We start from the raw sequence: 14,138 nt of genomic DNA on the forward strand, positions 1-14,138 counted from the left end.
CAAACAGTATATCTAGCTTTGCATGTTGCTGGGATGCTGTGTTAAGGAATGCAAGAAGGTGACCTTCCAATACTCTCTGAATCCCATTTGAACAAATAGATTCTCTAGGCGCTGAGCTCGGTTTTCTTACAGGCTCGTTTTTCATTCAACTGCTACTAAAATGAAACCCTGCAGAGATGCCATGTTACACTTAGCAGCACCATGTTATTAGGGTACGGAGTGGCTAACCTTTGATGTTAGATTTGAAGGTTCTATCTGATTACATTCCCCTGTCTAGGTGTCAACATATGATGAAACGCTGTCTGTCTGACTGGGTCAGGCATATGTGTGAGACGGCGTGCACGAGTGTGCATGTGGCTCGTGTGCCTCTCAGGTTCTGAGTATTGGGTACCATTAAAAATTCATGTATCTCAGTTTCACCTATCTGAAAAAGTACATTATTAATGTCAGGGATCTTTGATCAAACAATAAATTACCTGGTCAGGGGGAGATTGAACACAGCACTGCCAGACCAGATCACCAGCTCCTTATGCTGCTGTTGTTATGATGTGTTAGCAGACTGCCGAGCTCTAGACAATGATACAGGTTGGAATAGTACTCAATTCTTTTTCATTAAGCACATTTAGGGATTTAATATTCAAGTTGTATCCTGGATGTGGAGATTTATTGTAGAATGATTTTGAGTTCTCAGAAAGGATTACAAAATATTTGTAATTTTTTGATTACAAATATTTTTTTATTTGTTTATATATTTGAGAAACTGCATTCCTCCATGGTCCCAGGAGCGGGTTCTATGTGTTCTGAGCTTGACATGTTTGTGACTGAAATAGTTTAGTCTGTCTGTGAGACCCTGTAGTTTTATTGCACCCTCTGGCAGTGTAAAGGTGTGCCATTCTTCTGAACTTTGAATTGCTTAAGGTAAGCAGTTCCCCATCTCATCAAACACAGCTGTTTGATGAATGTACATGTGTTGCAACCAATCCCCAGCTAGTTAGGTTTTCTGGTCGGTCATATCCAGGATGTAAATATTTACTTTTACGGTGTAGGTGTTTAGTTATTGCATCAAAAAATGGCGCTAGTGCTATATAAAGATGAATGCAATTAAGATTAAAGGGTAGAGATGAAGAGATGTTGTAAGGTGTGTCCTTAATAAACTTTGGCAATGTCTCTTGCCATTTCACTGCTAGTGAAAGATGATTTATTATTAACTGTGTGCTTACTTTCCAGGAGACCTATGGGGATATCTCAGAGCGGCTGCTGCTGAGGGAGAGGCTCAAATGCAACAGTTTTGACTGGTATCTGAAGAATATCTACCCTGAACTACACGTACCTGAAGACAGGGAGGGCTGGCATGGGGCTGTGAGTGTCTGCTATAGCCGTATCAGTATTCCATTATTTGTCCTGCTGTAATCAAAGTGGAGCATCAGTGTTTCATGAACACTAATCACAGGTCTTGTTCTGATTTGCACCAGCGTAGTCACTGTTGTCAAAAAGAAAGGGCATTGCAGTTGTGCCTTGCTTTCTTCATTCTATTTACTTTGAGTCTGAAACCAGGTGTTAGGCTGGGGCAGGAAATGGGAAAATCCTGTTGAAAGTGAGAAGCCTGAACTAAGACAAACAAAGGCTTTGACACTCAAGACTTGAGCTGAAGACCATAATAATCCGCCTGGTGGATTATTCCTTTATAAAATGCTATGCACATAATTTTTGGTTGGCTAAATGTTAGATTTTTAAAACGATTAAATTTCAGCCACCACGATGCAACCATTGTGTCTGAAGGAAATAATCCATTTAAATCCATAAAGGATGTCTTTGACAACCAAAAATCCCCCAGCCATGCTTTTCATAACAAACCAGAACATAAGACATTTTCTCAGAGGTAGAAATATTGACATTTTGATAGGAAGGCATGAGCAAGGGGAAATGGGTCTATTTCATGTTAATTGCTTAAGAGGTGTGCGTTTATGTGGAAAATAAGCAAACTGCTTTAGCTTTCGAAAATGCAATTTCACAGAACTGCATCTTGCAGCTTCAGTGGTGCTGTTCTGTATGTGACCTTCCAGTCTGACCTGCATGTAAAGAAATAAACCTAACAGGAATTATTAAAGCACAGCATTACAATTTGTTTTGATATGTATTGTTTTCTTCCTGCCAGGTGCGTAACTCAGGGATACACTCAGAGTGTCTGGACTACAACTCCCCAGAGCACAGTCCCACAGGTGCCCACCTTTCTCTGTTTGGCTGCCACGGCCAGGGAGGCAACCAGGTACACTAAGGGTTTCACACCACGTTTATTCTGTCTTTCTTCCTCCCCCCATGCACATGTTCTCTCTTGTCACCATCTCACAACCTCTCTTGGCCCAGCGGGAAATGTATTTTAAAATGTCAACGCTTTCTGCTAACCCCTGAAACGAGCTGCCACAGTTGATTCACACCAGAAAATTGCTCTCTGCTGGTGTGTCCAGCATGACTTGAACTTATTGATAGGGGAAAACTGAGTTTGGAATGGTATCCACATATACCCAAAAATATCATGCACTTGAATCACAGGTACTTTTAAACTGAATGCCTGCCAACTCCAGTGATGGATGGTTTGGCAGGCAGCAGATTATTTGTCTGAGAGGATGTATATTTAATGTTGGAGTCAGACAGATAGGCAGGGCTCCTTTCTGTGAATCTCCAACCTGCTCAATATCTCTGATTACCCCACTGATGCACTGCATCAGGTGTCCCTGTCACAAAAAGCACCATTTGTGAAAATAAATGGCTCCCCGCTGAAACCAAAACCTTGAGGGCCCTTCACCGCCTCCCTCCTGCTCCCCCCTTCCCTGGCCCACATTAGAACCATGTTCCATTTAAAAGATACATGAGCCTCGCCGGGCAGAATGAATGGCACAGCTTGGGTAAATAAGTTTGAAGCCAGACACAGGGGCCTAGAGTGAGTCTTTTATTAGAAACTACCATTATGGGCCTTGATGCACCTGAAAGATGTATGAGATGTAAAGAGAAGGATGGGGAAGTATGAAGATTGATTACCTGACCCTCTGTTTAACGGGTATCCCAGGGAGTGTTGCATCTTTCGGCGCGATGGGCCAGGATGTTGAAATGATACCAGAGAGGGGAGAGTCGGGTTTGTGTTCACGTCCGGTTGATTGAGTGGGCCAAGGCCCTGTCTTTACTAATGAGATCCTTTGACACAAACGCAGACACGCCATGCAATAGGGGCTTAGCCAGGACTTGATCCCACAACAGCGTAAGTGAAAAACATCCTGTAATCCTAGTAGGAAAAACCATGCCAAACTGCACTATTGTGCTTGTTGAAAGGCGTTCTTAATAAAGCGGAGAGATTAAGGTAGAAAGCGAGATGTACGGATACATTCGGCAAGGACGCCGATCTGTGTTTCACTCTAAGTCACTGCTGTTTTTGCAGTTGTGTTTCTCTCCAAAGTAATTTCATGGTAAAGACAATCATATTTACGCCGTGTACACAGAGCACATCATCACATAACCATGTCTTTCTTCCGCTTCAGTACTTTGAATACACAAGTCAAAAGGAGATCCGTTTCAACTCCGTGACGGAGCTGTGTGCTGAAGTACCTGAGGGACAGCCCTCCATCGGTATGAGGCACTGTCCTAGTGATGGAGAGCCTAAGCCACCCAGTATCACCTGGGACTTCAGAAAGGTAGGGGTTCACATACAAGTACAACCCACGTACCCATTATTCCAATAGACTAATGTTCACCTTTCACCCATTTTTATCCTTGCAACCTTTCAGGATGGGACAATTTACCACCCTCATTCAGATATGTGTGTGACCGCCTACCGCACGCCAGAGGGTCGCACAGACACCCAGATGAGGCGGTGTACCCCAGAAGACAAAAATCAGCAGTGGAAGTTTGAGTGGTAGGAGGAAGAAGAAAGAAAGTAGCATTGAACCACAAGTGACCTTCTTTTACCATAGTGCAATTACTACAGTGGATGTTTCTCTCCAAGCTGCTCTCCATTTGAATGGGAAATGGCAAGCAAATGAAAGGTGGTGGAAGTCACTTTTAAGCCAACGAACCACCCAGTTCAGAGCTTTTATACCCATGTGAATGAATTATTGCAGATTGCAGCGACGTGAATGAGGATTGCGAGGCAAGATTTGTTTGATCTTTTTAAGCAGGCCGGCTGAACTTGGGACTTGGGACTTGGGACTATTTACTTTCTTTACCTCTGCAACAAAAATGGGCGTCCAGGGCACATTTTTCATTATCGTCATGTGTTCTTGTTACCTAATGCAACAACTTGAAAAAAATGAAACTGATTTGCCTGTCCTGTGCATGAAAAAAGTGCCTTTTGAAAGAGATTGAAGCCTTTCCTAGAAAATCTTGCTGCACTACAAAATGTTACCCTTATGTGCAATTTAATATGAATTATTATTATTATTATTATTATTATTATTATTATTGTTAAATCCTCATGCTTGTTTGTTTGAGTTTTCAAAAAAAAAGAAGCAATTTTAAAGACGGGCCGCTCAAAGATGTGTGCCAGGAATGAAAGGTCAGCAGCATGGTTCCCCCTAACCAACTACTTCCAAACATGCTCCATCATGTAAGAGGACAACGGGGAGAGTGCTGCGGTTATACTAGACTGCTTTTCTATTTTGTGTTGTATCTGTGGAGCCAGTTTCCTGGTAGAATGCTGCCTGAACAAGATGTGATGCATTGATAAAGCATTTGTACTAATCACAAATTGCCCCGGAGGGCTTTGTGAGTCGACAGGAATGTTTTAATCTATTCTCCCCTGTTGTGCTGAAATTAGGGATACCATCTAAACCCACCTGCCACTGCACCTTTAAAAGGTTGTCATCCTTAAAGAACTTGATCGTGCCGAACTGAAACGTGCCAGCTGTTGTCAAACATATTTAGAAATGTGTTTTAAATGCAAAAAGCCTAAAACAACACTGGGCTTGATTCACTTGATTTTATTTAGACACAAAAGCCTTAAAGGCAGCACATGTTTCATTGAATCCTTAAACTTGACAGTGCCAGAATGTTTTCTTAAGACTCCTGTGTGTAAACCATACTTGAAGCAGCATTAAAAAAAAAAACTAACGCTCCTGTTCCCCCCCCCACACACACACACTGAAGACCTGTTGGTGTTTCTACTGGGATTCAGTGACCAAGAAATGCAGTGTAACTGTTGTTGAAATGTTTGTTGAATAGCAGCTGTATTTGCAGAAGCAATGTTGAGCAATGTTTTTTGTGTCCGTTGCCTTTTTTTAAATCATAATATGAGATATTCATACTAGTTAATGGATACAGTAGGGTAAGATGTAAAATGACTCCTGTTTTGTGTTACCTTTGTGAATAATGTTTGGTGTAAGGGACCAGAGTGGGACAGTGCTGTCGTAAAGCACCTTTTTAAAACTACTGATGATGCAAAAGGGATGGTGATGATTTTTACTTGATATGAAGAAGAGGGTGAGTAAAATGTGATGGATTTTTCAATGATAAAAGCTGTCAGGATGATTGAAAGAATAAAAAAAACTAACCACAGATTCCCATTGTCATTTTCTTTGTTTCTACCTCAATTCTCCACATGGTATATTGTATAGTTGAACTGCCAGTAATGCCAAAGCAACCATCTTTTTTTTTTTAATTTTTTTTTTTTTATACTGTTTCTCCAGGGTAAGCCATGCCACATCCAGCTAAAGAGAAAACTGAGCAGCAGCAGGTTCATTACCTGTTCCTTTTGTATTGTGTGAAAGTTTGAACAACATAAAACAATGGTGTGAATTAACTCAAGACTGGCATTTACTGAACATTAGCCACAGCATTGCACCCCTTTTTTCCCCCACTCCGACATGGATTACAGTATTCAGTCATTTGGCACCACATACTGGTAGGAAAGCAAATAACACTGACTACTAATGGCAGGCCACAGTCTGTAGAATGGCCACAGGGTCAAGGTTAGAGGAGGAATTCTAATTGGTGATAGTGGAAACCACTGCGACCAAATGCTTTTATGTATTTATGCTATACATGACATGGGTGGTAATTGTTAACTATTGTATCCTCTTGGTGCTGCTGCAGCTGTGGGAAGTTCATCTTCTTCATGTATTTTTCTCTATCCCCTTTCATACATGAAATCTGTAAAACTGTTGGCTTCATCTATCTGATTAGGTACTGGCCTCTTATTAAATATTCCAGGACCTAATACAACATTAAACTCGTTAATTCTGCTGTAGCTTGTGTCATTCACATTCAATGAAGCCTTTGATTGCATTTGACAGCTCGGCGGTATTTTTGGCTCCAATACCTTTGTGCTTGTCATAGTTATTTCCTTTTCAGGATAGATTTAGCGCTTTGACAACTTTAGGTTGGGCTGTGTTTGCATTTCTGGCCTTTCATCCACTTGCCCAATCTGACTGTCACACTCTAATTTTTACTTTTTGAAGAAAGCACACATTCAAGCAGAGTCATTGACACACACACAAGCGACATGAGGTGTGACAGACAGGATCAACTACTTTCCTATTTAGTCAGAAAAACGTTAATGAAGGACTTGGTTCAATGTAATACTCTCCATCACGTCATGGGTGATTAAGGCTGGTCCAGTAAATTCTTCAAAATAGATCTTTCACTGCCTATGTTGGTTTGCGTTTCCATTATGAACAACTTCTCTCTTTTTTTAAATTAGAAATAGGAAATTTAAAAGTACATTTTTGTTTGTTTTTAAAAGTAAAAATAAAAGCGGAATGTATTTTAGTTGTTGTTCATGCCAGGCATAAACCTGCTTGTAGTGGAGTGACAACAGAGATAATCATACCTTAGACCAAAGGTGCCTATCATTTCACCATTGTTTTATTCCCCTGTTAATAAGTTTGCACCAAATAGCTGTTGCATACAAAATGTTATCCATCATCCGGTCCTAATTGAAAACGCCCTCATGCATTAACATTAATATTGTGTCTCTGACAGACACGTCAAGCCCAGTCTACCGTGATATATTACAACACTCCGGCTGACTTGTTGCCTTCCAGTGTCTCATTGTAGTTTACACAATATGAGTCGTAGATCAAACAGTATGCCACTCAAATTACCTTATCGCCTTGAACGATCGCTTTAATTATTTAGCATTTTAATTTGCTTAAACATACATTTTGTGTCAGATTTCATCTTTAGTGTCAAGAGTTTTCATATCAGTTTCATATGAGTGACCAGCAACATAAGAAATAAGACCACCAAGGTAAATTACTTCTGAACTTAAGTAATGGGTTCTCCCAGGGTCAGTTAAGAGGTTTCAGAGTTGTAAAGTGTTGGGAAAATATATAGCTAGAAATGTGTCGTATTTTCAGCTGCCTGTTCGTGAAGTATACCTCAGGCCATAATATTTTTATCACCTCTAAAAGATTTACCTGTCGCTACGCTGCCGGGTGTAAAAGTAATTTGTCAAGCTACAGGAGCCAACAGATGAAACTTCCGGTTGAACTATTTTGCCTTCAAGTTAAAAGTGTGTTGTCGCCAAAAGAGTGGGTCGCAGAAGCAGGAGAGCTGGCGCACCTTCATTTTTATAATTAAATATAAATAGAATATATATTCTATTTACATTTTTTGATTGTGTGTAATATATATTATATGTATTAGATTTAATTGTCATAATTTAGGCACGTTGCAGAATTTTACTTTAATGTTCATAAACCGGAAACGTAGTTGCTACGTTGGCTCACTTGATGGTTTAATTTAACTCAACTTCAAGTAGCCCGGAGGCAAACTTTATGCTGTGATATGAAGAGCAGTAGCTAACCCTACATGGTTTAGCAAGACAACGTCAGTAGTTGGACACACAAGACTGAGTTCGGCTTGAAATGTGTCTTTTTGATTGTAAAATATTTTAAACGCATACTAAACTAGACAGTGGGCGTTTTTTTGATTTGACCTAGCTAGATTTGTTTTGTTTCCAGTGGGAGGCTAGTTAGGTTTAGCTCCAGCTAATCCAAGGAGATAACTAATCCGAGGGTGGTAATCCTTTCACACTTCATTTCAGCAAACCGTTAAAGAGAGCCGAGGAGGACTGTCTAGATAAAGACGTTAAGTGTCTGCTCAACAAGTAACTTAGCTAACCAAAACTCACAGACTTAGTAGTTGGACATTTCTCAGACGGCAAATAAACCTAATTTAAGTAAAGTAAAAAGAATGTGGAGTAAACTTGAAGTCGTCAAACGGAAACGTGACGAGGCTGGTAAAGGGTCACTACTCCGATAGTTGCCAGCGCAGGGCAGTTTCTGTCAGGGCATGCGACTCCAACCCAAGTTTGCAACAAGGAAGGAAGCGACACGATGGCACACTGCGGAAGAAGGAATCGACCCAAGTTACTTTTGTTTTTCTTTGGTGTTACTTTAGTGGGATATCTGATATTTCTCAGACACAATTCTGCGGACGTGAGCGCGACAAATCGACGAGAGGTCCCCGAAGATCGAGAGCTGGATGATAAAGAGCTAAAGAAACCCGTCTACGAGAGGCTCTCTTTGGATTTGAATGCCCTGGGTGAAATGGGCAGAGCCGTCAGACTGAACCTGAACGCAGAGGAGAAAAGGAAAGAGGAGCAAAGCATACAAAAGCATCAGATTAACACGTATGTCAGTGATAAAGTGTCGCTACACCGGAGGCTGCCAGAGAGATGGAACCCTCTGTAAGTAACTAGCTAGTAAGAAAATCTATCATCACACTGTGATTAAGTTCAAGGGGATATATGCCAAGCATAGCTAAAAAGTCAGCTCACTAACTTCTATTGATTCAAGATGTCTATTGTCACACTGATTTATATAAGTAAATGTAAGGGACATATTGAAAGATAATAAAATAAAGTGATATCAAATCTAAGAGGCATTGTAATACTAGAGTCATTTGCTGTTGGGGAGTAACTGCTGCTTGCCGCATCTGAATGTTTTTCTGTTGTGTTCACTTCTTTTGGTAATGACCAACTGAATATTCACTGCAACCAAGCGTAAGCACCATGCATCACTGACAGGATGTCAGTGTGCAGTTTTAATCCAGTTACCCAGCTTCACTTCCTCCGTTTCAATCCACTAGCTAACATGTAAATTATCCTTACATTGCAGTTGCAGAGAGCTGAAGTATGACTACCGGTCCCTGCCGACAACCTCCGTGGTCATTGCCTTCTACAACGAGGCCTGGTCCACCCTGTTGAGGACGGTCCACAGCGTGCTGGAGACATCACCCGACGTCCTGCTGAAAGAGGTGGTGCTGGTGGACGACTATAGTGATAGAGGTACGGAGCACAGACTGATGGAAGGAGACTGAGACAGACTGATGGACAGGCAGAGGGGCTGTGGGAAGGCAGCCTGACTGACGGACAGTCAGTATGGACAGTGAGGTTGTCACAGGGACACACCATGAGGCACACAGACAGGTGGCAATCACCGGTTTGTCAGATGAATAGAAGGGAGGAGGACAGACTGACATGTTGGCAATTAGGAAAGTCAAACAGAGATGCAGGAAGTTAGTGACAGGTGGTGAGTCCAACATGTAGATAAAGGGGAATTTAAAATGCATCCAGATGGACTCACAGATATTGATGCTGCGTGTCTGGGCATTTTTTCTTCCATATGAAGATGCAAAATGATAATAATTAATACCAGTATACATGTAAATTGGCTGTGTGGTAAAATGTTCTTATTTGAAGTCACTAATCGTTTGGTCTTCTTTACTACATTTACTGAATGATCCACTTTAAGAGAGTAGTTGTAAAATGTATAAACTCATGACGGTATAAATGAAGCAATTCCTGCCTCTCCCTTTAGCTGCATATACAAACAAATCAACCAGAGAATGATTTCCCTGTTTCAGATCGTTTCATTTAAGCGAGGAGGCGTAAAGGCCAAAAACTATTCACAATCAAATTTTAGAGGACAGGCACAGAAACAGAAACCCTGTAATAGTTTTGTAAAATGCCAATAGGTTTGTATTCTATCCCATCAATCAACATACTAAACCTAAGAATCATCAAAATAGAATATAGGGAGTGCTGAGCCCGACCAATATATCGGCGGGCAAATATTATCAGCCAATATTAGGCATTTCCCAATCTATCGTTATTGGCATTTATATTGGCCGATTTATTAAAAAAAATACATTTTTTAACAGAACTTTAATATATTTTGAGATTGTTCTGTTGTGACAATAAAACAAATTATTGTATTATTTTAGTGAGAACTCATAAATAATTACAAATAGGCAAAATATGTGTCAAACCATTCTAAAATAAAGTATTGTGGTGCTGCAGAGACATCCCGGCCTACAAATTGTATCCTACAGACACGGTTGAAAACATCTGTCTTTGGTACGGAGTCTTGAATTAATTAAAAACAAAACAAAAAAACTTTTCAATGAAAATGAGATTAATGATACAAAAATGGTAATCCCCACCAGTGTCGTGAATCATATCGCAATCGCAATTAGATATTTTTCTCACATCGTGCAGCCCTACAAGACACCTGGTAGATGATCTGAGTATAGAAATTGTGAATCAAACACTCTTAAACACTATTTTCCTTTCTCTCTTATTCAGCTTTACCAACTGCTATCAAAACTTGGCAGCAGATAGTAATTGCTTTGCTATGCTCCTTCTCCTTGTTCCATTTAATCATTAAATGTTTGAAGTGATTTTGAGAATCACAACTGCTCTTGATAAAACATGGCCTTCCACACACGCATTATTACACATTTATCAGATTTTGTTTTGTTTGTTTTATTTCCTGAAGCTCATCTGAAGGAGCCACTGGAGAAGTACATCTCAGGACTGAGGAAGGTGCGTCTTATCCGGGCCACCAAGAGGGAGGGGTTGGTGCGGGCCAGGTTGCTCGGGGCGTCCATTACCACGGGTGATGTGCTGACCTTCCTGGACTGTCACTGCGAGTGCCATGAAGGCTGGTTAGAGCCCCTGCTCCACAGGTTAGAACACCCTCAGCAGGACAATTGACTCCTTCTCTGAGTACTTGTTAAAGTGTGGCCTGAAAGTCTTTCAGCACAACAGAAGTGTCACAGAGTAAAGCACTGAATCTCCACCAGCCAGCTAAAGGAGGGCTGTTATGTAGCTCACTCAGTAACTGGGCTTGCTTTAGAGCATGGCAGCACAAAAGGTTGACAGACATTTGAGATAAACCTCCACCGGTCACATGGTCGCTTCTTTAACCTTTAGGTCACCACTGCACCTTTTTTCTCCTTTCTCCTCCAGGATCAAAGAAGAGCCGTCGGCTGTGGTGTGTCCTGTCATTGATGTGATCGACTGGAACACCTTTGAGTATTTAGGGAACTCTGGCGAACCCCAGATTGGGGGGTTTGATTGGCGGTTGGTCTTTACCTGGCACTCTGTCCCAGATTATGAACAGAAACGCCGTCGCTCGCCCATTGATGTCATCAGGTGTGTCTGTGGGACGTGTTGAGAAGAGAAATCCCACGTGAACACTTTTGAATAACTTTACAGAATAGGCTCTACATTAGTAATTATAGTACTACTGTCAGCCAATACTAAAACTGATCTATCACGTGTCTTATCTAGATTAATCACAATTTTTAGGATGCAGGGAAATTATTGTCTAATATGTTTTTTCTCCTCAGATCTCCTACTATGGCAGGTGGCCTGTTTGCTGTGAGCAAGAACTACTTCCATTACCTGGGGACATACGACACAGGGATGGAGGTGTGGGGAGGAGAGAACCTGGAATTCTCTTTTAGGGTAAGACGTGTGTGTTGTATGTACATGTATTCATGTTTATGTACATTTGTAAGGCCCTACTTTATGCAAAATAGGCACAAATTATATACTGTCTCTGTATTGAAATGAAATATGCACATATTAGCAACACCCAGCAATAAAAAGGCATCCAGATCTGGTTTACATTTACCAAGAAGAATGTGAAAACCATCCTGAAAGAATTACTAAACAACCAGTGAAAATAGGCCAATGATTTTATTACTTTAATTGCAGGGAAGAATTTCAACATAATTTTTCTTCAATAACCGCAATATCCCAAAGGGAGGGAACCAAACGTATTTCCCTTCAACAACAAAACAGCTTTTTTGGTTCCAAGGTCCCTCCACAACAAGGGTGTGCTTTGTGTTGAATGATTGAATCATGGCGGAGAGGCTAACCAAATCCTCATGGTGGTGGGGGTGTTGTTGATGTCTCTTAGATTTGGCAGTGTGGGGGCAGCCTGGAGGTTCACCCATGCTCCCATGTGGGTCATGTGTTCCCTAAAAAGGCCCCTTACTCACGAAGCAAAGCCCTGGCAAACAGCGTGAGAGCCGCTGAGGTCTGGATGGATGAATACAAAGAGGTCTACTACCATCGAAACCCCCACGCACGACTGGTGAGTCTGCACAGGTGGTGTGCATCGATATATGCTACCGTAGAGGTATCCATTACTACTACTTTACACTATTTTAAGCAAGCATTACATCATATTGATGATTGAAGGATTTGTTTCCTTTGTGGTGTATTGGGAAAGACAGCTGCACTCATCACAATACTGATTTCACCAATGTACACACACACACACACACACACACACACACACTCTGCACTCCCACTCTGGTGTAAAAGCTCCCCTGATTAAGTGACACTGGGGATACATGATCGGCAGACACCCAAGGTGACAGGGGTGTCGGGGCATTCCGGTGTGTGATTACCACCTTTCCGTGTCACTCAGTTCCAACGGGTGTCACCCACCAGTCCTAGAAAGGGTGAGATCATTTGTGGGTGGGTGGGTGGGTGGGTGTGTGTTTGTGGGTGGGTGTGGGTTTGCAGTGTACTTAAGAGGAGAAGCTTTCTCTAAACACATATCAGGTGGTGCTCATCTCTCTGAGAGGACAGTCTTGCCAATCTTGCAGTGGCTTCGCAAACCCAATCCCCCAATCCCACAATCAACACTGCTGCTTATAGACAGACACGCACATACATCATTTTGCCATATATTATATGAAATGAGACAGCCTTATCTCACTTTTAATTTTTTCTGTTATTTTTCAGGCACTTTCAGAAGTTTAATGAATTTCAGATTGTGTCGAACCTTATAAAGAGATTATTAATCAGTAGGGCTGGGTACAGAATTCAGTTATTTTTAGGCACCAACCAAATTGCCTTTTATAGTATTGAGTATCGAAAAATGCCTCCTTGTTCAATATCAAATTTCACTACCTATGGTGTAAATCTCATCAACGTCAATGAGCCAATAAGCATGCAGCATGCTTATACCAAGATCTAAAAATGTTTGCGACCGGTTGTCTAACGTAACACGTCGTAGAGGCAGGCAGGAAAAACTCTACGTTACACAGAATCAGGGCTCATGTAGTAGAAGCTAAAAAATAAATAAAAAGTTTTTTTGCCGTAATGTTGTTATTTTAGTTTCATACAATTGGTGTTGAAAAAAGTATTGTTTCACACTTCTCAAAGTCCCGGTATTCGTATTGTTACCGATATCAAACACTTTGGAACGATACCCAGCCCTATTTATTATTAACCATGTTTTAAATTTGAACAATACATTTCAATTTCTTGCTCCTCTCTGGCCTCTGACCCATAGGCCACTATAGTGTACAAGGCCAAAAGGAGGAAAATTAAGGATCAGTAAAGGTGCTACTTTAATGGCAATAAAGAGAAAATGTAAGAGTGATTAGCAGTCCAATCACACTCCAGTATATGGTTCAGTTAGGGGTCACTGAAGAACAAGAAGAGGTCTAGAGGTCAGTCTGTTTTTACAGTCTATGGTAGTGGTCCAGACCAGCCCTCAGTGTCCTCGGATAGACCTTACTGGTCCCTCCCATTGATGACTGACTCTCTCTCCCTTGGGGATCTGTCACTTGCGTAAATAAATTGATGAAGGGCCAATTGAAGCTGTGTTTGGGCAAACCACCAACATCCATCATCTTGCAGTGTTGCTGATCCCTTTCTCCAGCAGAGAAGGTGGGGTCAGCATATGCTCACCTACAAATCAGATTGGAGACTGCACTGTACAGTGATCATGTCTGTGGTTGGAGTCACCTGCTGCCACCATGTTCCTGCTCAACACCCTCTGCTACAATTCTCCATGTCTCTGTCTGTCTGTCTCACTCACTCACTCACTCACTCACTC

At 41.4% G+C, this 14,138-nt stretch overlaps 2 protein-coding genes and 1 long non-coding RNA gene across 3 annotated transcripts in view; 2 read left to right on the plus strand and 1 right to left on the minus strand.

The window, feature by feature from the left end:
* Positions 1-5,081, plus strand: part of poc1bl (POC1 centriolar protein homolog B (Chlamydomonas), like) — a 16,695-nt gene extending 11,614 nt beyond the window's left edge. Inside the window, exons 8-11 of the mRNA XM_032534959.1 lie at positions 1,228-1,359; positions 2,156-2,266; positions 3,531-3,683; positions 3,777-5,081. Of these exons, the coding sequence (XP_032390850.1) occupies positions 1,228-1,359; positions 2,156-2,266; positions 3,531-3,683; positions 3,777-3,908 (528 nt within the window). The 3' untranslated portion in view covers positions 3,909-5,081. The remainder of the gene's footprint in view (positions 1-1,227; positions 1,360-2,155; positions 2,267-3,530; positions 3,684-3,776) is intronic.
* On the minus strand, positions 5,007-5,192 carry LOC116701332 (uncharacterized). Its single transcript, XR_004334895.1, has 2 exons — positions 5,152-5,192; positions 5,007-5,093 (listed from the first exon to the last, which is right to left on the minus strand). It is a non-coding gene; the product is annotated as an uncharacterized LOC116701332 (long non-coding RNA).
* A 2,538-nt stretch (positions 5,193-7,730) lies between these two features.
* The window catches only part of galnt12 (UDP-N-acetyl-alpha-D-galactosamine:polypeptide N-acetylgalactosaminyltransferase 12), a 13,168-nt gene continuing 6,760 nt past the window's right edge, over positions 7,731-14,138 (plus strand). The window contains exons 1-6 of the mRNA XM_032534960.1: positions 7,731-8,677; positions 9,108-9,277; positions 10,770-10,959; positions 11,243-11,428; positions 11,626-11,743; positions 12,201-12,377. Coding sequence (XP_032390851.1) covers positions 8,325-8,677; positions 9,108-9,277; positions 10,770-10,959; positions 11,243-11,428; positions 11,626-11,743; positions 12,201-12,377 — 1,194 coding nt within the window. The 5' untranslated portion in view covers positions 7,731-8,324. The remainder of the gene's footprint in view (positions 8,678-9,107; positions 9,278-10,769; positions 10,960-11,242; positions 11,429-11,625; positions 11,744-12,200; positions 12,378-14,138) is intronic.

This window comes from Etheostoma spectabile, chromosome 14, assembly GCF_008692095.1.
Source record: "Etheostoma spectabile isolate EspeVRDwgs_2016 chromosome 14, UIUC_Espe_1.0, whole genome shotgun sequence".
NCBI classification, from domain to species: domain Eukaryota; kingdom Metazoa; phylum Chordata; class Actinopteri; order Perciformes; family Percidae; genus Etheostoma; species Etheostoma spectabile.